Source organism: Muntiacus reevesi, chromosome 1, assembly GCF_963930625.1.
Source record: "Muntiacus reevesi chromosome 1, mMunRee1.1, whole genome shotgun sequence".
Classification (NCBI taxonomy): Eukaryota; Metazoa; Chordata; class Mammalia; order Artiodactyla; family Cervidae; genus Muntiacus; species Muntiacus reevesi.
The window spans coordinates 246,049,736-246,073,741 of NC_089249.1; the positions used below are offsets into that span (position 1 = coordinate 246,049,736).

The following is a 24,006-nucleotide window of genomic DNA, read 5'->3' on the forward strand; positions in this document are numbered from 1 at the left end:
ACTGACAAAGAATTAATCTCAACTATATGCAAGCAACTCCTGAAGCTCAATTACAGAAAAATGAACGACCCAATCAAAAAGTAGGCCAAAGAACTAAACAGACATTTCTCCAAAGGAGATATACAAATGTCTAATAAACACATGAAAAGATGCTCAACATCACTCATTATCAGAGAAATGCAAATCAAAACCACAAAGAGGTACCATCTCATGCCAGTCAGAATGGCTGCTATCCAAAAGTCTACAAGCAATAAATGCTGGAGAGGGTGTGCAGAAAAGGGAACCCTCTTACACTGTTGGTGGGAATGCAAACTAGTACAGTCACTATGGAGAACAGTGTGGAGATTTCTTTTTAAAATGGAAATAGAACTGCCATAGGACCAGCAATCCAACTGCTGGGCATACACACCGAGGAAACCAGAATTGAAAGAGACACGTGTACCCCAATGTTCATCACAGCACTGTTTATAATAGCCAGGGCACGGAAGCAACCTAGATGTCCATCAGTGGACGAATGGGTAAGAAAGCAGTGGTACATATACACAATGGAATATTACTCAGTTATTAACAAGAAAACATTTGAATCAGTTCTAACGAGGTGGCTGAAACTGGACCCTATTATACAGAGTGAAGACAGCCAGAAAGAAAAACACCAGTACAGTATACTAATGCATATATATGGAATTAAGAAAGATGGTAACAATAACCCTATATGCGAGATAGGAAAAAAGACACAGATATATAGAACAGTCTTTTGGATTGTGTGGGGGAGAGTGAGGGTGGGATGTTGAGAGAATGGCATTGAAACATGTATATTATCATATGTGAAATGAATTGCCAGTCCAGATTTGATGCATGAGACAGGGTGCTCGGGGCTGGTGCACTGGGATGACCCAGAGTGATGGGATGGGGAAGAAAGTGGGGGGGGGGGGTGTTCAGGATGGGGAACACATGTACATCTGTGGCAGATTCATGTCGATGTATTGCAAAACCACTACAATATTGTAAAGTAATTTGCCTCCAATTAAAATAAATAAATTTATATTTAAAAAAAAGCATCCAAGCTTCATGGACCACTTTGGTGTGAGTAGCTCTGAATGTCCCCCAAATTACTCAAGCATGAGTTATTTCAGGGTTTACTCAAAGTGAAATTAATCTCCAGTCTTTTAACTGCTCGTGTAGAAATGCCTCTAAATGATTAAAATTATCCTTACATTTAGCCTTTGTCTAATACTTCTGGGAAAACTAAAATTTAATTGAGTTGTAAAAAAGAAATATAACACAGGTATTGACTCAATATGAAAAAGACCTTTTATCCTTCCAAAACAATTTCAAAAATCAAAGTGGTTTGAGGACAGTTTAGCATTTTGTAGACACTGGTAACACTCTCAAACAATACTATTATATTTGCAAACTCTATTTTCTAAAACAGAAAGTCTCTTTTGCTACTCCCCCCGTCTCTTTTTTTCCTATATTTATTTCTGCCCTGCCTCATTCTAAAAACCAGAGCCTGCCAGTTGTCAACATAAGCACCTAGAACTGTGGCATGGATGTAGCAAAAATATCATAAATTATATGGCTATTGATATTCTTCTCCTGGTGTCTTCATGGTCTACTCAATACCATTGCTTCTTCAAACTGCTCAAATACCATCCTCCTCCCAAAGAAAGCATTTAACACCTTGTATTTCAGAACCCTGAGAAATCAAATTTGTCTATAATGGTAAAATCACACTCACCTTCATTTTTCTATTGGATAAATAAAAATCTGTACACACCATGATTTGAAACCTTGGGGATGCTGAGCAAAATCACATTTGGAGTCAGTTGATTTAACAAAAAAAAAGGACAATCATAAAACGCTTGCACATTCAGTCCTTTAAGTCTCAGGCTAGATGTCCTGATTCTAAGTTGAATTCAGGTATTCTTGACAGCCTTGGTAACTGAGGTAGAAGTGTTTCTTTTCTATCTTCCCAATGAGAATTCTTGATGGAAAACAGGATTCATGAGGTCTAAAGAGAATGTACAATTCTAAGAAGTATGTTTCATGCTTTGAAGGGACCTCTGCAATGATCAGAAAGTTGGAGCCAATTTAGTATAAAAAATTAGGACTCTGTGACATAGGTTGACTTTACACAGTTGAGCTAGCATCACTCTACCCAGTGTCCCTGATTCTTAGGAATGCAATGGGTGACTGACTGAAAAACTGTGCAGCTGATTGAAAGGACTCTGACACGGTATCTGGTCACTGTCTTCTACAGTCAAGGGCATAACACCCTAGAATCTTGATCCAGAACTTAGTGATAGTCATCAACAATATAGACATTGTCTTCTGCTTGGATAGGCTTCAGACCTGCATTTTTCAAAGCTCCAATGCGAGAATCTTTCAATGGAATCACACTGTAAAAGAATAACATGAGTAAGAGAAAAGATCATTTCTCAAGTATGAGCAGCCTATTTGTTTATGTTCATCCAAGCCTGGGTATTTGAATTTCTCAGAGACCTATTCAAACTTGCCATGAAATGAATAGAAGCTTCCAGAATTGTGAATATGAAGTTACAGGAAAATATTTTTTATAAGGAGGTAGAAAGTCACACCTTTTGGTTTCAAAATCTCACACTGGTCTCTTTCAAGACACTCATGCAATAGAACACAAAAATTTATAATCCAAGAAGACAAATACCACACATCAAATTGAAGTACTAAACCAGGATGCACAGTCTCAAAGATGGCCAGGAAATGGTTTGGCTGGTGCTTTTCTAGCTGAGGACTGTGACCATTTAGCAAATGTTATTTAGTGGTATGTATCCCGTATTTGACTCATTGGAAATGATCCTGATACTGGGAGTGATTGGGGCAGGAGGAGAAGGGGACGACAGAGGATGAGATGGTTGGATGGCATCACCGACTCGAGGGACATGGGTTTGAGTAAACTCTGGGAGTTGGTGATGGACAGGGACGCCTGGCGTGCTGCAATGAATGGGGTCACAAAGAGTTGGACACGACTGAGTGACTGAACTGAACTAAACTGAACTGATCCTGTATTTAAGATAAATATATATAAGTCTACAAAATATCAGAGCATATCAGATGTAGTAAAATAGTATTGCTTCACCTAAGTCTGATGCTGTAAAGAGCAATATTGCATAGGAACCTGGAATGTTAGGGCCATGAATCAAGGCAAACTGGAAGTGGTCAAACAGGAGATGGCAAGAGTGAACGTCGACATTCTAGGAATCAGCGAACTAAAATGGACTTGAATGGGTGAATTTAACTCAAATGACCATTATATCTACTACTGTGGGCAGGAATCCCTTAGAAGAAATGGAGTAGCCATCATGGTCAACAGAAGAGTCCAAAATGCAGTACTTGAATGCAATCTCAAAAATGACAGAATGATCTCTGTTTGTTTCCAAGGCAAACCATTCAATATCACGGTAATCCAAACCTACGCCCCAACCAGTAACACTGAAAAAGCTGAAGTTGAATGCTTCTATGAAGACCTACAAGACCTTTTAGAACTAACATCCAAAAAAGATGTCCTTTTCATTATAGGGGACTGGAATGCAAAAGCAGGAAGTCAAGAAACACTTAGAGAAACAGGCAAATTTGGCCTTGGGAGTACAGAATGAAGCAGGGCAAAGGCTAATAGAGTTTTGCCAAGAGAACACACTGGTTATAGCAAACACCCTCTTCAAACAACACAAGAGAAGACTCTACACATGGACATCACCAGATGGTCAACACTGAAATCAGATTGATTATATCCTTTGGAGCCAAAGATGGAGAAGCTCTATAGAGTCAGCAAAAACAAGACCGGGAGCTCAGATCATGAACCCCTTATTGCCAAATTCAGACGTAAATTGAAGAAAGTAGGGAAAAGCATTAGACCATTCAGGTATGCCCTAAATCAAATCCCTTATGACTATATAGTGGAAGTGAAAAATAGATTTAAGGGACTAGATCTGATAGAGTGCCTGATGAACTATGGACAGAGGTTCGTGATATTGTACAGGAGACAAGGATCAAGACCATTCCCATGGAAAAGAAATGCAAAAAGGCAAAATGGCTGTCTGAGGAGGCCTTACAAATAGCTGTGAAAAGAAGAGAAGTGAAAAGCAAAGGAGAAAAGGAAAGATGTTCCCATTTGAATGCAGAGTTCCATAGAATAGCAAGGAGAGATAAGAAAATCATCCTCGGCGATCAGTGCAAAGAAATAGAGGAAAACAACAGAATGGGAAAGACTAGAGATCTCGTCAAGAAAATTAGAGATACCAAGGGAAAATTTCATGCAAAGACAGGTTCGATAAAGGTCAGAAATGGTATGGACCTGAGATAAGCAGAACATATGAAGAAGAGGTGGCAAGAATACACAGAAGAACTGTACAAAAATATCCTAATGACCCTGATAATCATGATGGTGTGATCCCTCACCTAGAGCCAGACATCCTGGAATGTGAAGTCAGGCGGGCCTTAGAAAACATCACTATAAACAAAGCCAGTGGAGGTAATGGAATTCTAGTTGAGCTTTTTCAAATCCTGAAGGATGATGCTGTGAAAGTGCTGCACTCAATATGCCAGTAAATTTGGAAAACTCAGCAGTGGCCACAGGACTGGAAAAGGTCAGTTTTCATTCCAATCCCAAAGAAAGGCAATCCCAAGGAATTGCTCAAACTACTGCACAATTGCACTCATCTCAAACACTAGTAAAGTAATGCTCAAAATTCTCCAAGCCAGGTTTCAGCAATATGTGAACCTTGAACTTCCAGAAGTTCAAGCTCGTTTTAGAAAAGGTAGAGGAAACAGAGATCAAATTGCCAACATCCAGTGGATCATCAAAAAAGCAAGAGTTCCAAAAAAACATCTATTTCTACTTCATTGACTAAGCAAAAGTCTTTGACTGTGTGGATCACAATAAGCTGTGGAAAATTATTTAAGAGATGGGAATACCAGACCACCTGACCCACTGCTCGAGAAACCTATATGCAGGTCAGGAAGCAAACTGGAAATAGAACTGCCATATGACCCAGCAATTCCACTGCTGGGCATACACACTGAGGAATCCAGATCTGAAAGAGACACGTGCACCCCAATGTTCATCGCAGCACTGTTTATAATAGCCAGGACATGGAAGCAACCCAGATGCCCATCAGCAGATGAATGGATAAGGAAGCTGTGGTACATATACACCATGGAATATTATTCAGCCATTAAAAAGAATACATTTGAATCAGTTCTAATAAGATGGATGAAACTGGAGCCCATTATACAGAGTGAAGTAAGCCAGAAAGATAAAGAACATTACAGTATACTAACACATATATATGGAATTTAGAAAGATGGTAACGATGGCCCTATATGCAGGGCAGAAGAAGAGACGCAGAAGTACAGAACAGACTTTTGAACTCTGTGGGAGAAGGTGAGGGTGGGATGTTTTGAAAGAACAGCATGTATATTATCTGTGGTGAAACAGACCACCAGCCCAGGTGGGATGCATGAGTCAAGTGCTCGGGCCTGTTGGGCTGGGAAGACCCAGAGGAATCGGGTGGAGAGGGAGGTGGGATGGGGGACGGGGATGGGGAATACGTGTAACTCTATGGCTTATTCATATCAATGTATGACAAAACCCACTGAAAAATAAAAAATAAAAAAAAATAAAAAATAAATAAAAATAAAAAAAGAACTGTACATGGAACAACAGACTGGTTCCAAATAGGATGTGGAGTACGTCAAGGCTATATATTGTCACCTTGCTTATTTAACTTATATGCAGAGTACATCATGAGAAACGGTGGGCTGGAAGAAGCACAAGCTGGAATCAAGATTGCCAGGAGGAATATCAATAACCTCAGATAAGCAGATGACACCACCCTTATGGCAGAAAGAGAAGAGGAACTAAAAAGCATCTTGATGAAAGTGAAAGAGGAGAGTGAAAAAGTTGGTTTAAAGCTCAACATTTGGAAAACTAAGATCATGGCACCTGGTCCAATCATTTCATGGGAAATAGATGAGGAAACAGTGGAATAGTGTCAGACTTTATTTTTGGGGGCTCCAAAATCACTGCAGATGGTGATTGCAACCATGAAATTCAAAGATGCTTACTCCTTGGAAGGAAAGCTATGACCAACCTAGATAGTGTATTAAAAAGCAGAGACAGTACTTTGCCAACAAAGGTCCATCTAGTCAAGGTTATGGTTTCTCCAGCGGTCCAGCACTGAATGAAATCACATAACAAACTAAACAACCCATTTAAATTATCCCTGAAACAATACCTGCAATTAATTTTCTTGCTCTAAGAGACAACGTTTGAGGTGTTATTTCTGTAGCACTTATGACACAATTCCAGGGAAATATAGAGATGCTTGGAAATGGCAACCCACTCCAGTATTCTTGCATGGAGAATCCCAGGGACAGAGAAGCCTAGTGGGCTGCGGTCTATGGGGTCGCACAGAGTCGGACACGACTGAAGTGACTTAGCAGCAGCAGCAGCAGCATAGAGATGCTAAAATCATCACTGGAAGGTTGAACAGCAATGGAGGTGCTCTATATACTAGATTTTTCAGGATCCAGAGAATAAAATGGAGGACTCGGAAGGAAAAGAGAAGAGGGACAGAGAAATTTTCCTTAGGTTTACTAGAGTAAGAACATCAAAAGGCATTACTAACACAAACCATTTCAAACTTACCGTAGTAGCTCCGCCTTGTTACCCAGGCAAAAATATCCTAAATTGAGGGGAAAATGAAGAGAAAATTAAACATGCAAGCCAAAGAGTTCATGAAAAATTTTTTCCAAACTAGTACATTATTACAATTATTACTTTAATATGAGCAAAATCAGTACAGTTCTCAGAGTATAAAAAAAAATAATTTAGAAGAAAGAACATTTTTGAAAAGAAGGAGAAAAAAATTCAATCTGGACCCTAACCTGATTAACTCCAGGTAACTTCTCTTGAATCTCTAGGAGCCAAGTAAGCCCCTTGGTGTAAAGTATCTTGTGATTCATAGGTTTAGTGTATTGACCTACATGCCCTAGCTTACATTAATGCCATTATATTTCACTGAAAAAATCCTGAATATTGCACTTCTCCCATAGATGACAGGTTTTACACACTCATACACACACAGCTGGTGGAAGGAGACCAGGAGGTGTTGGATGACTGTCATGTGAAACCTTTGTACTTCTCCTAGCACTGAAATCATGTACACTCCTAATGTCTCTTGTGCTTCTTCTAGTAAGTGGGTGTTACAAAACCATCATCAGTTTTACCCCCGATAGGGATAAAAATTTGTTATTGAGGGAATGGGAAAAGAACAAAATGGGAGGGAAAAATTTTGTATATTACAGTGGCTTTTGACTTCCAAATCTCAACTTTACACTGCTGCTGCTGCTGCTAAGTCGCTTCAGTTGTGTCCGATTTTGTGCGACCCCATGGACGGCAGCCGACCAGGCTCCCCCATCCCTGGGATTGTCCAGGCAAGAACACTGGAGTGGGTTACCATTTCCTTCTCCAATGCATGAAAGTGAAAAGTGAAAGTGAAGTCGCTCAGCCATGTCTGGCTCTTCAGGACCCCGTGGACTGCAACCTACCAGGCTCCTCCATCCATGGGATTTTCCAGGCAAGAGTATTGGAGTGGGGTGCCAGCGCCTACTCCAACTTTACACAACCAGTGATAATTTCTCCATATTTAATTTCTCCTATGAATAATTTAAATATCATGTTTATGGAAGAATCAATTTAAGATAAATAAAAAATAAGGAAAGAACAAGGTAAGAACCAAGGAATTTAGGTGAAACTGATATCATATAGAATGTACAGCTACATGCATTTGGCTCAAGAATACTCCTATGGGCTCAAGAATATTCCTTAATATTTCAGTCCTGAGGTGACTTACTTCTCCTAATCCAGAAAACCACAAACATGAGCAACAATGCCAAAATGGTAACAGAGATTCCAATGTAGACTCCCTTGTTGGTGCTCATCCATGTTTCTTGTACCAGCGCCCCAAGCTACAGAAACATCAGCAGATCAAACACAAAACAGAAAAATAAAACCATCTTGTTAGAGTTATAGGCAGATAACATCTCAGAAAATAATATACCCAGACACATTATTGTTTATTGGCCCCTGGCTAGTTCTGGATCATGAGGGGTAAGACCAAATGATGTAAAGTTATAGCCTTATGATGAAATTCTAAGACAACTCAAAATTCAAACTGTATTTGGGGGTGGTGGAAATGTTTACATCTTACTTGTGGTGGTATTTAGAGAAGGGTACAGATTTGTTAAAACTCAAACCATATGCTTCAAATGAGTGTGCTTTATTATTATAGTTTATATATATTGTAAAAATAATAAGCTCTTTTCATAAATATGCTAATTAAAAACAATTTTGGTCCCTATACAACTTACCATGGTGGTGCTATCTGAATGTGTTCAGTTCCTGAAACTGGCCATTAATTAAAACACTTTTTTGAACTAGAATTCAAGATTCTGTGTCTTTGTAAATGGGCGTTAAAGGCTGCTCAGATTCATGGCTCTGCTTAATAATTAAAATGCTGTGCAATTGGGAAAAAAATTCCTTGTGTGAGGGATCATCATGTCCTAGAGTAAATCCAAAATATACCAGGCCATCATGCTTGCCTCCTTTACATAGCTTAATTCTAATTCTAAAGATGTCCCACCAGGTAGGTATTTTAACAGAAAGGAAGTGGAAAATCAGAGAAAAAGATTAAGTCTCAAGTCTCCTCCTGCCTAAGAGTTTAATCTCTGGAGTCAGAATCCCAGATTAACTTTTATTTAGTTGCTCTGTGACCCTAGCAAGTTACTTAGCCTCTCCAAACCTCTTTTTCTGTCAAATGCAGATTAAATAGGGTTTGGGGGAAAGGTACTTCAGGTACCTCCTGATAAACACTGTGAGGAATACAGAGGAGGGTGCCCTAGCCTCTGAGCTGTCCTTGCCTAAATGGAAAACAGTCAGTGCCTTGAGAAGGAAAAGCTGTGTTACCACCTTACTTGTGGGAGGTAAAGCAGTTAGAAAGAACACAGGGTTACAGGAAGCAGTCTTTGCTTGCTTTTTAAAAAATATTATGTTACATAAAAACAGGAAGTTCATTTTAGAGTGTGCAGCTCAGGAGTAAGAAAGGAAAACAAAAATCAACCATAATTTCAACATCTAGAATTAGTTACTATTACCATTTTTCATTACATACCCTCCTAGAATTTTATCTTTCTAGTACTTTTCTTAACGGAAACAGTTACCCTATCCAATGCATACTACACTATATACATCATTTTATTTTACATCTATAAACTATATAATATATATATATTTGTTTTTTGGTTTTTTGGGTTTTTTTTCAGTTTTGGCAATGCTACATGGCATGTGGGATCTTAGTTCCCTGATCAGCCATTAAACCTGTACTTACTTCATTGGAGGCATGGACTCTTAATCATTGGACTGTCAGGGAAGTCCCAATGCTATTTGAAAACTTAGTTTTTTCATTTAACAATTGACTCTGTCTTCTCATGGCAGTAAGTACACTGCAGTGACAACATTGCTAATGGCAATAAATGGGCATGCTTAATTGAGAAGTAATTAATCTCCTATTATGGAATGTTTAGGTTGTTTGTCACATTTTCATGATAATAAACAGCAGCAATGTATATCTTCTTTTATACATCTTTATGTATATGTTCATTCTCTCCTTAAGATGCAGCTCAAGAAGTTGACCTACTGGGTGGAAATATATGCTGCTTGGTTTTAAGATACCCGGGAAACGCCTTGATATCTTCACAGTCAAGACACAAAAAGCCCACGATTGTGCCACCACCTATTGCGAACTTGCTTCTATATTGCTTATATTATATAGAAGAGATTAACTGCTACTAAATATACCTGTCCTGCAGGTAACTGAGGTCAAAAACAATCTTATCATTCAGAGTGTTTGTTTCTTTTTTTTTAAAACTAGCCTAAATCTGACTGACAGGACATTTACATGGTGGCAGTTCTGCTATTCAACAAGCACAAACAAATTCAGCCCATATCCATCAGATCAATCAGCACCCATCTCATCAGAGTGATTAATCTTTCATATCATTCCTACCTGTTAGTATTCTCATTGTCACCAAGTTATGCAATATAAGGCCATTTGATGTCACATTAACCCCACTTTGCCTGAACTTGAATTTCTCTTACAATGTCCATGCTGCAACTTCTCACCACTTGCAATCAAGATTACTCTCTGAATCTGTTCATGAATCTGTTCATGTTTCTTGCTTCTAAGAGTTATTTGCACATAGTGAAAGGAAAGTTGTTTCACCCAAGGGAGCCAAAAGTAAAAATCTCACTGATAAGTTCTTCTAACTTACGCACGAAGATGAGGCTTTCATGAACATCATGAGACTATAGTCCCTTGGATTTTCCCAAGCTAATTGTGGGAAAGGTGCAAGAACAAATTACAGAATTACAAAGTTGTTGAAGACCTTAGGACCTTAACATGTCATCATATGGGGAGGACATATATAGAAAGACCCAACAGTGGCCTCAAATTTTCTCTATAGGAGGAAAATTGGGTTGGAAAAGGATATTAGGGAGGCTATGTTTAAGGAATCACACTTTCATTGACATAACATTTTTGGTGGGGATGGCCCCCATTCCACTATATCAATTCAAGGCATGTTATTTCTCTAACAATGATCTACGGCTTTCTTGGTATGTAATGTTAATTCACTATGCCTGAAATAATTCTGCCAGGAGCCATTATGGGAGATCCCACCCATGACGAGGTCATGAAGAAAATACCTGACACACAAGGTCGTTCAGGATCCCATCCATGACGAGGTCATGAGGATAAAACCTGACACATAAGGCAATTCAGGATACAAGGGACCCTCCAGGTTGGCCTTGGCCTCTACCCCACCCTGTATCCTCCCCCCTTTTCTGTTGTTGTTCTTGTTTGCCCTGCTGCAGATTCTTGTGTTGCCTGCCGAGAGCTCTCCTGCTCCTCTTTCATTGAATAAAAACCAACTTAAAACCCTAATTAATAAATCTCCTAGATGCTGGTACCCTATGAAGGGGCCAGGGATGAAAGAAATACTTCAATTCAAACCCTTTGGCTGGCATTCTGGCTTGTTTGATAAATGTGTGCTTCCCATTGCAAGAGATTAGCTGGTGACTTCTTGCAGGTAGTTAACTTTTAGACTAAGAGCCTGTTTTGTGCTATATCTGCTGTTTTTGCAGTCCTTTGCATTTCTGTTCCATAATAATGTAATCCTATCTGGTTCCCATAGAGATGAGGCCTAATAGAAAGTAAATAGATTAACCACAAATAAGACAGAGTCAGCTACTGAAGTTGCTTAAAGTTACACCAGGTGCAAGCCATAAATTGTCAATAGGCCTGAAGGCCAAAAGATATTATACATAGAGATTAACCATAAAAAAGGCCCCAATAGGCACAGAGCCCTTTGGGGGGTGAGGAAGCCCTATTAGAGAACACAAAAAATATTATTTTGAAAGTGGTTATTGGATCAACATTTGATTGCTGTTAATGTGCTGAGGTTGTGCAGTGGAAACTATTGTTAATATAGTTAAAGATCTAGAAAAATAAGAGTTTAGCCCTAGTGTAAAAACAATAAGATAATTGTTAATTTTAACTAGGAGTGCTGAACAGGGGCTGCCTAGCGTCTTTGTGTGTTAAACTTTTTAGATAAAGTTAGCTGAGAACTTCTGCAAAAAGACTGATCTTTGTGTTAACAGGATTGTATTTCTACTAAGTTACAAACTGCTGTACCATGAGATCGCCACTTTTCTGTTTTCTGCTAAGCTCAAGGCCAAAAGATAATGTACAAAAAAAAAAATCTATGGAAAAGACTCTCATAAACAAAAAAGTATGCAGAGAACACCTGGCTTTGTAGAGGACAAGCTGATGTAATGTTAAACTAAGTCTGTGTGCTTTTCTTCCCCTTAGAAATGTACTAACTTAGGGTATAAAAGCTATGGTGAAAAATAAAGCACGGGCCAGACTCTGCTGCACATCCCGGTCTGGTCTCGCTCTTTCTCTCTGTCTCTCTCTCTCTCTCTCTCTCACTTCCCCATTCATCCTGAGGGTTCCCCTGGATCCTGCTGGGGCAAGGACCCAGGCATAATTCACTCTTTTTTTCTTATTTTCTGGTCAGCAGAAAATCTGTCCTGGGTGTATATGTGTGTCTAGAGTAAAATATCACTTTCCAGGTCTTCCTAACAAAGTAGTACACCTATGTAGACTTTTAAAATTAATTAAAGTATCCCTATTTAAGAATCAGATTCTTCCTTTATTTTCTAAATTAGAAAGAATCAATCTGTGGACTAGTCTGACAATAATAATCTCTAAATGTAACTTGATTACAGAAGAGACATATAAGTGAATCAGGCTAATAAAATAGGAAGGAATATGCTTACAGTTTGATTGTTATGCCACTGGGGATCTGGAGACTGTGTCACAGTGCCATTTCCATCTGCTCAACATGAAAGAAAATTAATAAGAATTACAAAAAGATATTGAACTTTCCTGCAAACACCAAATATATTCACACTGCCTTTTGGTAATGAAGGGAAAGTTGAATAATCATATGGCCTAATGCTGTAGACATCCCAAGTTAATACCAAGTTACTAACATTTATTAATTTAAGCAGTAAGGTTGTGCCTCTTAACCATTTTGTCATGGACCCCTTGAAAATGAACCCTTTTTTTTCCTCCCTATGGAAAAAAAATTGCATGCTCACAGAAAATTTACTGACAATTTTAGACAAGTCAGAGTGACCCATTCTCAGAACTAGGTTAAAAATTACCAATTACAGAAAAGTAATCAATACTTTCATGGCAGCTCAGAAACTTCCAGTGAGTGCTCAGAGGTCATTACACATCCAAACAGCAGAACCACTCTGCTCAAAATGAACATTACATTGGTTTTACATTCAAAATGTGAGTGAAATGCACTAAGATACCTCAAACAGGTGGCATCCAACTCCTACATTATATGCCTGTGTACCCAGACACTGATCCAAATGTGCTTTAGAAAATATGTTACATCATTCCCAAGGCCAGTATACTTTATACTACCTAAAAATCCCAATATAAAAGGATACATTGCCTTAAAGTTTTGAATGTCCAAATTTTAATAGTGTTTTGAAATATCTCTTTAGTCACACAGAACATATACTGTTGGCCCTTCTAAGCAACTATAGGTCAAATACAGGATTCTCGCTTTACCGAGTATCTATTATAGACAAGCACTTTACTACCTTATACCAATTTTCTTAATCCGAAATTTTAGATGAGGTGCTAAAATGGTTGAAGTTTCCAACTATACTAAAGGACAAAAGCCTCAAATTGTAACCACTGCACACATTATGTTCCCATTCAATGAAAATACTGCAGGTCTCAGAGATTCCCATACTACTGACAGAGATATAAAATCATCATTTTCTAATGGTAGTGAAATCATGAACTAAACATATCCCCCTAAGTTTTCAAACTTTACATTACTGTATCTACAATTTAAACATTCTGACACTACTTCCTCAAGAGACAAAGACAGTATCTACAGTCTAGTCTCTGTGTATGATTTATATTATAACCTTAAATCCTTAAGCTATAGAATGAGTGATGTTGTAAAAAAATAGCGAGGACTTGAGTCAGATAAAACTTGACTTCAGTGCTGACATGTCACTTACCAATGTGACCTTGATCAATGTCCTTTACATACACATTATATATATATATATGCATGTAAATTTTGTATTTATATTTCTAGCTGGAGTAACCTTGAACTACAAGCTGTTGATAGCACCCGTCTCATAAAGTTGTCACATTAGATGATGCATGTAAGGTGCTTAACACCATATTAAACAAATATCAGGTATCACAATTATGTTGCAAATATAACAATAGGAGCAATGGGGAAGGGACACCAAGCAAAGGATTTTCCAAATATCACGTCTTTCATTCCTTACAAACATGTAGTGAGGAATGAAACCACTTGCCCATGGGCGTGCAGTTTGAAACTGCCATTGGCGGGCAGTTGAATTGGAAGCTGTTTGTTTCCGAAGTAAAACTAAATGTCTTCCTTAGTCTGGCAATGGCAAGAAATAAACCTTCCCTGAAAAAATTAAATGAGATAATATACAACAATTTGCTGGCACAAGCATCTGAAAGGTAGATGCAGGCCATATGAAACCAAAATTCTTTCTGGACTAAACTTCTTTGCTTTGTGAGGCTTTAACCCACTGAAATGTGACTCGGGCATTGTGAGGATTTGGCTGAAGGGCCTCAGAGATGCTGCCAAGACAGCAGCAGTCACAGAAGTCGTGAGGACACAGCTGCTCTTATGTCGGGTCCATGCGGGCAAGTCTACCTTGACCAGGTTTTAGTGACATATTTTAGAGAACAATTTCCCATTTCCTACTTTGTTCTTCCTCTTAGCCTAAAAGTGTGGGGTACAGTTGCTCCAACTGCTCTTACCTGTATTTTTATCTGCTTTCTCTTTGTTTTTGTGCCCAGAAACAGTTCACACCAAGGATTCCACTTTCAAAACCAAATGTCACTATTAGCTAATTCCAATTAAATTGGTCCCTCTCTGAGTCCCGCTGCATGTCCATTTTCAATTAAGAGCTTCCTTGACTGATTGGCAAAGTAGGCTACCCTGGGTGTCTGCTACATAATAGTACCTCCTGAACATGATGAATCATACACACAAGTCTTACAAAGCCTGACCGTGTTTAGATGCTTCACAGGCACATGGACAAATAAGCCAGTTCTGCATTACAAAGGGGTTCACATGTGGTGCTCTCCAAATTTACCACCATGGGTAACAGAGTTAGCTGGGAAAGATGACAATTCAATATCATCTTTCTACATTATAGGAAAAACAGACTAATCTTACATCTCAAAAGAATATGGACTTTCCAAAACAAGGGAGAACTGGGAGACTTTTGGAGTGGAATAGCACAATCCTAGTGGGACCTGCCTCTTTGGTTCTGGTGTCCATGTCCTCAACCCAACTCAAAGTGTCCATGTGAAATGAAAGCTTGACAAGGCAGCGGAAGAGCCTCCTGGCTCTGTGTAGTTTCTGGGGCTTAGAGGAAGCATAAACAGGTGACCAGTTTGGTCTGGACCAGTTTGGATTTAATTGTTTTAAGGCTCTGTCCAGGGAAGTACACCTAGGAATAAGTTTAAAGGCAAGGCTGATTCATTTTATTTAGAAAAATGTGGACATGCATGTGGATGGTCCCAAATCATATAAGCTGCCTATGTCACTCAAATGTACATATTTCTGGACATTCTAAGTACCAGTCATAATGGCCACACTATCACTTACCTTGTAAATGTGTCCAAAGATCTTTATCTCAAATAATGCTTGGAAGAATAAGTAATATTTCACCCATTTTCCAAAGGATAAAAACAGATTCAAAGAGGGTAATAAGACATTTGTTCAAGTTGCATAGCTGAGTGGAATAGCCATTGTTGGCATTCAAGTCATGCTTCTCTTATTTTAGAATATGTGCTCTTAACAATGTGCTAATATTTATCAAAATTTGAAAGCTCCCAGGTGTTCAGGAAAGAAACTGAAGTTACCTGTTGAACAAGAGTGCCATGGTGAGCTGGTTATGTTTGTTTCATACACGGTAGTAGGCTGTCTCAGTTGGAGAAGAAAAAGAAGCTATACGAATGACAAGAATAGAAAAATAGTGTTCAATTAGTTGAGGAAATTTACACCCTCAGCAGAAATAACAAACAAAACTAAATCAGAAATTACCCTTGACTCTTTCTTAGAAATATATTAATAGATATCTTTGACGTATTACCCTGCTATGTAGGCATTTAATTATCATGAATAAATCCGATCTAGATAATGATCTGAGAGCTTAACAACAGAATTATTTCACTTTTTATATTTCTGTTGTTGTTCAGTTGCTAAGTCGTGTCTGACTCTTTGCAACCCCATGACTGCAGCATCCCATGCTTCCCTGTCCTTCTCTGTCTCCTGGAGTTTGCTCAAACTCATGTCCATTGAGTCAGCGATACTGTTTAACCATCTCATTTTCTGCCAGCCTCTTCTCCTTTTGCCTTCAATCTTCCCATCATTGGGGTCTTTTTCAATGAGTCAGCTGTTTGCTTAAGGTGGCCAAATTATTGGAGCTTCAGCTTTAGCATCAGTCCTGGGGTTGTCATAAGAATTAAGGGGCTTAATACTTATAAAGCAGTTAGCATGTTTCCTGACACAGGAAAGAGAGTAAGCATTAACTTCACTGAAATCTTATCCTCAAGTGTTGGGTTAGGCTTCAAAATGGATTAAATGTTCTCTATTCCGAGCTCCTTATAAGACAGAATCTCATTCACTTGGCCCTGTTCTGGCACCCTTATTTTTTCCTCATAATTCTATGTTAAGCTGGGCTGAATGCACCATCCTTCTTAGATGTCCACGACCAGTGGTCTGGTTTTTTTTTTTTTACTATTAATGATTCCTTTGAGAATCTAACAAAAACCATAGATCCCTCTCACTCTGAAAATGCTTACAGATACAAAAGATGAATATAAGAGGATACAAGTGGTTCACAGATTCTGTGAAGCCAGGTTTGGAAACCTGTTAAGAATCCCTACTCTAGATTGTACATCTGCCTTAACACAGGGCCCTGAGTGGTGTATATTGTCTACTTTAATAACTTCTGCACTTAGAAGTACTTTTGCTTACCTGGCTGGAGGTCCCTTGTGGGTGCTGGCATTGGAAAAGCAGAAGTAGAGGACCTCGCTGTCACTGGAGCAGTGGTGACCATCATGGTTGGAGTTGTGGTGGTGATTGTTGTTGGCACAACAGGGGTGGTAGCTGTTGGAGCAGTGGTGACCACTGTGGTTGGAGTAGTGGTGTTCGTGGTTGTTGGAGTTGTGTTGGTTGTTGTTTTGGGGGTAGTAGTGGTGGTTGATGGAATAGTGGTACTCGTTCTTGTAGTAATAGTAATGGTTGTCTTTCTTGTAGTGGTGGTTGGTCTTGGAGTAGTGGTTGTGGTGATGGTGCTTGTTGGAGTCCTGGTGGTTGTTGCTTTGGGGGTAGTAGTGGTGGTTCTCCAAATAGATTTTCGAATAGTTGTTCTTCTTGGGGTCGTAGTGGTGGTTCTCCGAACAGATTTTCGAATAGTTGTTCTTCTTGGGGTAGTAGTTTTTCGAGTAGTTCTTTGAATAGTTTTTCAATTAATTATTCTTCTTGGGGTAGTAGTGATGGGTCTTTGAACAGTGGTAGTCGTTCTTGGAGTAGTAGTAATGGTTGTCTTTCTTGCAGTGGTGGTAGTGGTTCTTGGAGTAGTGTTGGTGGTGGTGGTAGTGGTTCTTGGGGTAGTGGTGGTGGTTGTAGTTGTAGTAGTGGTGGTGGTCATTGTTGTTGTAGGTGGAGCTAGAAATCAACATGAAAGCAGGGATTCATCAAGCAGCAGGCAACAAGAGACTCGTGCTGGGCCTGTGCACCAACACAACCAAGGAGACTGTCCCCAGGCAGAACTCAGCACTTATCTCCCATGAATTCCAAGTTCTAGTCATTGGTCAACTAGAACCTGTGACTGAGGAGGGAGTGAAGACAGGTCACAAGGCAACAGCTGCATTTAAAGGATGATATTGTGGGAGGTGTTGATATTAAAAAATGACACATGGGATTTGTGTTGAAGCACTTTGTAAAGACTAGTCATACATATCAGATTTACATATCTTCATAAACATCTGTGAGGGAGGGAAAAGTGTCTAGAGCCTGAAGCTGTCTTTGCCCTCTCAGCAGTACATGACTAGAACACAAATAGTAGTTCCCAAGAACCAGAATATTGACCAAATAAATAGCGCTCACTTCTGTCAGTTCTATGGGTACCCTCCCAACATATCTTCATCTTAAATGTGGATTAATTCACATCATTATATACGATGGATAACACAGATGCCATATGTCACCTGGGAAGCCCTGAAAACATAGATAGTATATACATGAATGGACGGGGCTGTGTTCTAATAAAACTTTATTTATTAAAAAAATATATATAAACTTAGAAGCTTTTGCACAACAAAGGAAACTATACATAGGTGAAAAGACAGCCTTCAGACTGGGAGAAAATAATAGCAAATGATGAAACAGACAATGAATTAATCTCAAAAATATACAAGCAACTCCTGCAGCTCAATTCCAGAAAAATAAATGACCCAATCAAAAAATGGGTCAAAGAACTAAACAGACATTTCTTCAAAGAAGACATTCAGATGGCTAACAAACACATGAAAAGATGCTCAACATCACTCATTATCAGAGAAATGCAAATCAAAACCACAATGAGGTACCATTACACGCCAGTCAGGATGGCTGCTATCCAAAAGTCTGCAAGCAATAAATGCTGGAGAGGCTGTGGAGAAAAGGGAACCCGCTTATGCTGTTGGTGGGAATGCAAACCAGTACAGTCACTATGGAGAACAGTGTGGAGATTCCTTAAAAAACTAGAAATAGAACTGCCGTATGACTCAGCAATCCCACTCCTGGGCATACACACCGAGGAAACCAGATCTGAAAGAGACACATGCACCCCAATGTTCATCGCAGCACGGTTTATAATTGCCAAGACATGGAAGTAACCTAGATGTCCATCGAGAGATGAATAGATAAGGAAGCTATGGTACATATACACAATGGAATATTACTCAGCCATTAAAAAGAATTCATTTGAATCAGTTCTAATGAGATGGATGAAACTGGAGCTAATTATACAGACTGAAGTAAGCTGGAAAGATAAAAACCAATACAGTATACTAATGCATATATATGGAATTTTAAAAGATGGTAACGATAACCCTATATGCAAAACAGAAAAAGAGACACAGATGTACAGAACAGACTTTGGGACTCTGTGGGAGAAGGAGAGAGTGGGATGTTCTGAGAGAATAGCATTGAAACAAGTATACTATCAAGGGTGAAACAGATCACCAGCCCAGGTTGGATGCATAAGACAAGTGCTCAGGGCTGGTGCACTGGGAAGACCCAGAGGGATGGGATGGAGAGGGAGGCGGGAGGGGGGGTTCGGGATGGGGAACACATGTAAATCCATGGCTGATACATGTCAAAGTATGGCAAAAACCACTACAATATTGTAAACTAATTAGCCTCCAACTAATAAAAATATATGAAAATAATAAAAAAAATTTTTTTTAAAGATAAGACTGAAGAAACTACAAGGAAAAAAAATGACTGTTGGTGAGCTTATTTTATAATGTGATCTGGTCCTATGACTACTGTTTGCTGACCTGGGTCTAATAGTGTAGTTAAAGATTTTGAAGAGCAGTGCAGTCTCAATCCTCTCCCTTCAGTTTGAAATGAAAGCTAAAAAAAAAAAAAAAGAAGAAGCAAGAAAAAAACCTGATCAAAGGAGTATAACAAGGAAGAAATTTAATCAGCTTGTTTCACTAATGTGCCTTGCTCAGCAGTAAATATTTCCTAAGGAAGAAGGTAGGAAACTAAGGCTAGGAAAAGCTGCTGAGGAAGAGCCCTAAGAGAGGTTGAAAGTAAGCGCATTCTGTGAAAAGTGCAAGAAAACTTAAGTAAAGTATTGGGTTAGAGGCAGAGAGTCACTTTGGCTCAGTTATGAACCCATTTCCCACTGGACAGAGCAGTGACTTTGCAAATATTCCTCTATTAAAGAATTTATTAGCACTATAAATATCCCCTACTAATTTCTTTCATTATCACTTAAAAAAAAGTATTCCTCAGGACCAATCATATAATTTCACAACTCCAAAAATAATCTCTTCTCCACACACAGCCTCCTGCCACATGTGTATAGCACCAACATCTTTTGGCTTTCTTATATTGCCTCCAAGATGCTTCCCCAGAGTCAGCTATTTTCTGCATCAGAATTGACCTTCTTTTACTTGCCTTCATCAAATAACCTAAGTGTCCTTGATGAAGTTAGGAAAAATTATGAAACTGAAATATCAAGTTCACTTAAATTAAAAAAGAGACCTACCTTATAAAGGCTCTGAATATTGGGTTTTGTTTTCGTTAGAAACTTTAGTGGGAGAATACTTACTGTGAAAGAGCACCAGAAACCAGGAAATCCTTTAGAATCTGCTCCTTTCACCAAGTGGTAAGAAAAATTAAAATGTCTACATCAAGATAGAAAAACATAAACTTCCAAGACTTTTGCATTTCATAAAATTCTTAAATGCCAAAAGTGAACAGTTATTGAGATGAAAATGTTCTCATATGGCAATAGGGCAATTTTAATTTTTAAACAACCCATTTAGTGATATGATGTGAGTGAAAGTGAAAGTCACACAGTTGGGTGCAACTCTTTGTGACTCCATGGACTATACAGTTCATGGGATTCTCCAGGCCATAATACTGCAGTGGGTAGCCACTCCCTTCTCTAGGAGATCTTCCCAACTCAGGGATCGAAGCCATTGCTTCCGCATTGCAGGCTGATTCTTTACCAGCTTAGCCATGATATAGTGTGAATTGTGCTTCAAAAAAATCAAAGGGCAGAGGAAGGGGATGAAACTATATAGGCTCTTTCAATGTATATGCTACAAAATCACATTGACAATTGTCAAAACCAAATGATACATCTATTTGACAGGACCTTATATTACCTGTTTTGTATGTGTGAAACTCTCTGAGTCTTAACATGTTAAGAAAGAACATTTGAAAAATCTCTGAAGAAATGACCTCAGAGAAAAGGTCAGATTTTCAAGAAGAAGAAATTCAGCTCCATAAAAATACTCACTATATCTCAGTGTGGAACAGTGAATGCTTTTTCATGAACCAACTACTATTCCTGAAGCACTGCTCAGGAGACAGTTTGCTGACTGGGATGATCCTCTAGCCTATGGTCTTGAATCAAGGTTAGTCTTAACATCTCACTCTACACAAATACAAGATATTCAGTTGAAGAGTTATTAGAAAACAACATCATAGGGAACTTTTCTTTCCCTACTAAAGGAAAAGAAAGTTAATATCAGACAGAAAACTCTTATCTCTGGGAACCCACATAAAGTGATCAAAGAAGTAGGAAGATAAGCTCACCTGGATTTACCCTCAACTCTATGTCATTGAACCACCCTCTCACCTCAATTCGGCAACAATACAAGCCACTGTCAGACAGGGCAGCATTGTTTATGGTCAAAGACACATCTCTTCCACCAATATGTCCATTTAGCTGGTAACGTCCATCCCTCCGATAGGTGACTCTGTAGCCATCAGTCCAGATGATGTTAGTTCCGCAATCAAGCCAAGCACATGCCCCTCGGCCCCAGCACATGCTTGTGACTTCACCATTATAGTAGCAGGGTAGAGTGACAGACTGACCCGCCACTGCAGTCACTCGGTGGTAAGAGGTTACAGCATCTGTAAATAAAGAGACACCAGAGCATGCATCTCAAAATTTTAACTTTAATTTTAACTTTAATTTTATTTTCAGTTTGTTCTTTATATAGCTTATGTGGTTTGAAATTATCTAACCATATTTTGAGTTTTTGAATTTAACATATGCATTTTTCTTGTAAACATATTCTTTAGCAGTGTTAATATTAACCAGATATATCCGAGGATGAAGCATCATATAAACATTTTTCTGTATTCAGGATTATTTACTAATAGGACAGATTTAAGAGATAAAGTATCAGGATAAAGGGCAGAAATATGTTCAGTCCTTTGGTGAATATGATTCCAATTCCTCTCCAAAAGGTTTGAAACAAACGACACTCCAGTAATGCACCAGTGTGTGTGCATTTCATCCTGTGTTTGGCAGGTATCTGCTTACTAAATGTTAATACTTACAGGTGGTATTTCCTCTCCCCTAGATTCAATCACTGTCTCAGTTGAAATCTGATTTAATAACTGTATTTGTCTAAAATTTTGATTTTCAATTTCATTGCAATTTTTTAAATGGCTATGCAAAAAAGTTCACCTCACAAATCTCTAAGTTAAAGAAAAAACATCGAATATTCTACTTACAGCATCATTGGCTAGAAGGCAGAAGCCAAGTAAATTCTTTAGAAATCAGTTTTTAGAAAAAAGGGTTTATAATACTGTCAGAAGGAACTGAGGCTTATAATAGGCTTTGTTGGTTTTGTTTAGTTGCTAAGTTGTATTGGGGTCTTTGCCACCCCATGGGCTGTAGCCCACCAGCCTGCTCTGTTCATGGAATTTCCCAGGCAAGAATACTGGAGTGGGTTGCCATTTCCTTCTCCAGGGGATCTTCCCAACTCTGGGATCAAGCCCATGTCTCCTGCATTGGTAGGTGGATTCTTTACCACTGAGCCACCTGGGAAGCCCAGCATGGGATTTAGGATCGATTAAAAAACATTCAAGCAGGGATCCCATGAGTTGGTGACTATCCTGCAATGGAGCACTGTCCAGTTAGCCAGGGGAAATTAAACAATTGGACAATATTCAATCAAACAGTAAACTTTACCTCTTAAACACAAACAGGCAGGAAAACTCTCTCCATATTCTTACCTCTAGAGATTTTTTTAAAATTTAGGATACGTTTACTCCTAAAAATTTCCCCTATTTCATAGAATGTTAAAATATGAGATAAACTAAACAACTTTGCTTATTAAATATTATATTTTTTTGTTTATTGATTAAAAAAAAATATTTGGCCACATGGCACCGCATGTGGGATCTTAGTTCCCCCACTAGGGAGAGAACTTGTGCTTCCTGCATTGGAAACACAAAGTTCTAACCACTGGAAATCCAGGGAAGTTCAAATATTTTCTTTTTAAAAGAAACAATTACACATGGTTAAAAAAATCAAAAAAGTACAAAATGGTACAATAAATGACTTCCCACCCATCCCCATTTCGTCTTCCCACCCTCGTTCACAGTTACGCTTTCTTACATAAACTTGAGTAGTTCATGCATACACAACCATCTACCTACTCTTTTTTTTAATTTTAAACACAAACAGCAACATAAGCTGTACTGTACTGCAGCATGCCTTATTCACCTACCCATAGATTTTTAAATTCTTAGCATTTAGCAATTTCTTTGGCTTAAGTTTTCAGCTTAGTTCTTTGCTCACTAGTGGATCCCATTACCTTTGACAAAGCCCTAGGTGTTAACATCTACCTTCCTCCCCGCCCCCCCAAACCGCCCCCTACATCCTTGGGGTTCCAGAGCACAATCCACTTATTCACTTACCTGGCAGGAGTAGGAGGCCCAGGATGGCTACCCAAGGATGCATGATGCTATTGGCCTGAAGGAAAGAGAAAGCAGACTGCTTGGTGTGGCCCTCAATCAGATGGGATCAGAACAAGTCTTAATTCTCAGATGGTACCTTCTCCTTTCACCCTTACAGGGTGAATCCCATAAGCCTGCCTGCTGGAAGCAAGACCACATTTGCAAATGCTTCCGCTCTCTGTCTGCTCCAGGTGGCTGAGAGTTCTGCCCCTTCCAACAGGCAGGCACAGCTGTCCTCTGAAACATCCCTACTTACACAGCTCCTTTTCTGCACTTAGAGCCCACGCTGACTCTAGGTGCTGACAGAGGAGACAAGGGAGCAAACACAAAGGAAAGGAGAGGAAGGCTCAGCAGGAACACCAGAGCAAGCTCAGACTTCCCATGGCAAAGCTACACTTATCCTTAGCCTTGAAGATGAGTCACCTGGCTTTCTGGTGAGAGGAGGGTACTTCTTCCTTTGTGGTCACAGTGGCTAGTCCCCATCCTTAGTCAAACCTTCAAATGTCCACTAGCTAAGAACTCAGAGTTGTGAGTTTCACTTATGGCTCAGGAGACTGCCTCTCAGATAGCTCTGAGGAGCCACACCCAAGAGGGGTGGAGAGATAAGCTTCTATGTGATTTTGGAGGAGAACAACCAAACATCTCAGTAGAAGGTTGCCACTAGGTACAAGAAACAAATACCTCAATTAATGCCTTTAGCATTTTTCTAAGTACGGAAGATGAAACTTGGATTCATAAAAGTTTCTCCTGCAAACATCTAACTATCTGAAG

General features: G+C 39.1%; 1 protein-coding gene across 1 annotated transcript in view; it reads right to left on the reverse strand.

Annotated features, from left to right (window-relative positions):
* LOC136158492 (hepatitis A virus cellular receptor 1-like) overlaps positions 1–23,239 on the reverse strand; it is a 34,028-nt gene extending 10,789 nt beyond the window's left edge. Inside the window, 8 exon segments of the mRNA XM_065920303.1 lie at positions 6,686–6,722; positions 7,893–8,007; positions 12,437–12,492; positions 15,612–15,673; positions 16,729–17,204; positions 17,246–17,421; positions 21,076–21,396; positions 23,197–23,239. Of these exon segments, the coding sequence (XP_065776375.1) occupies positions 6,686–6,722; positions 7,893–8,007; positions 12,437–12,492; positions 15,612–15,673; positions 16,729–17,204; positions 17,246–17,421; positions 21,076–21,396; positions 23,197–23,239 (1,286 nt within the window).
* Positions 23,240–24,006: the final 767 nt, after the last annotated feature.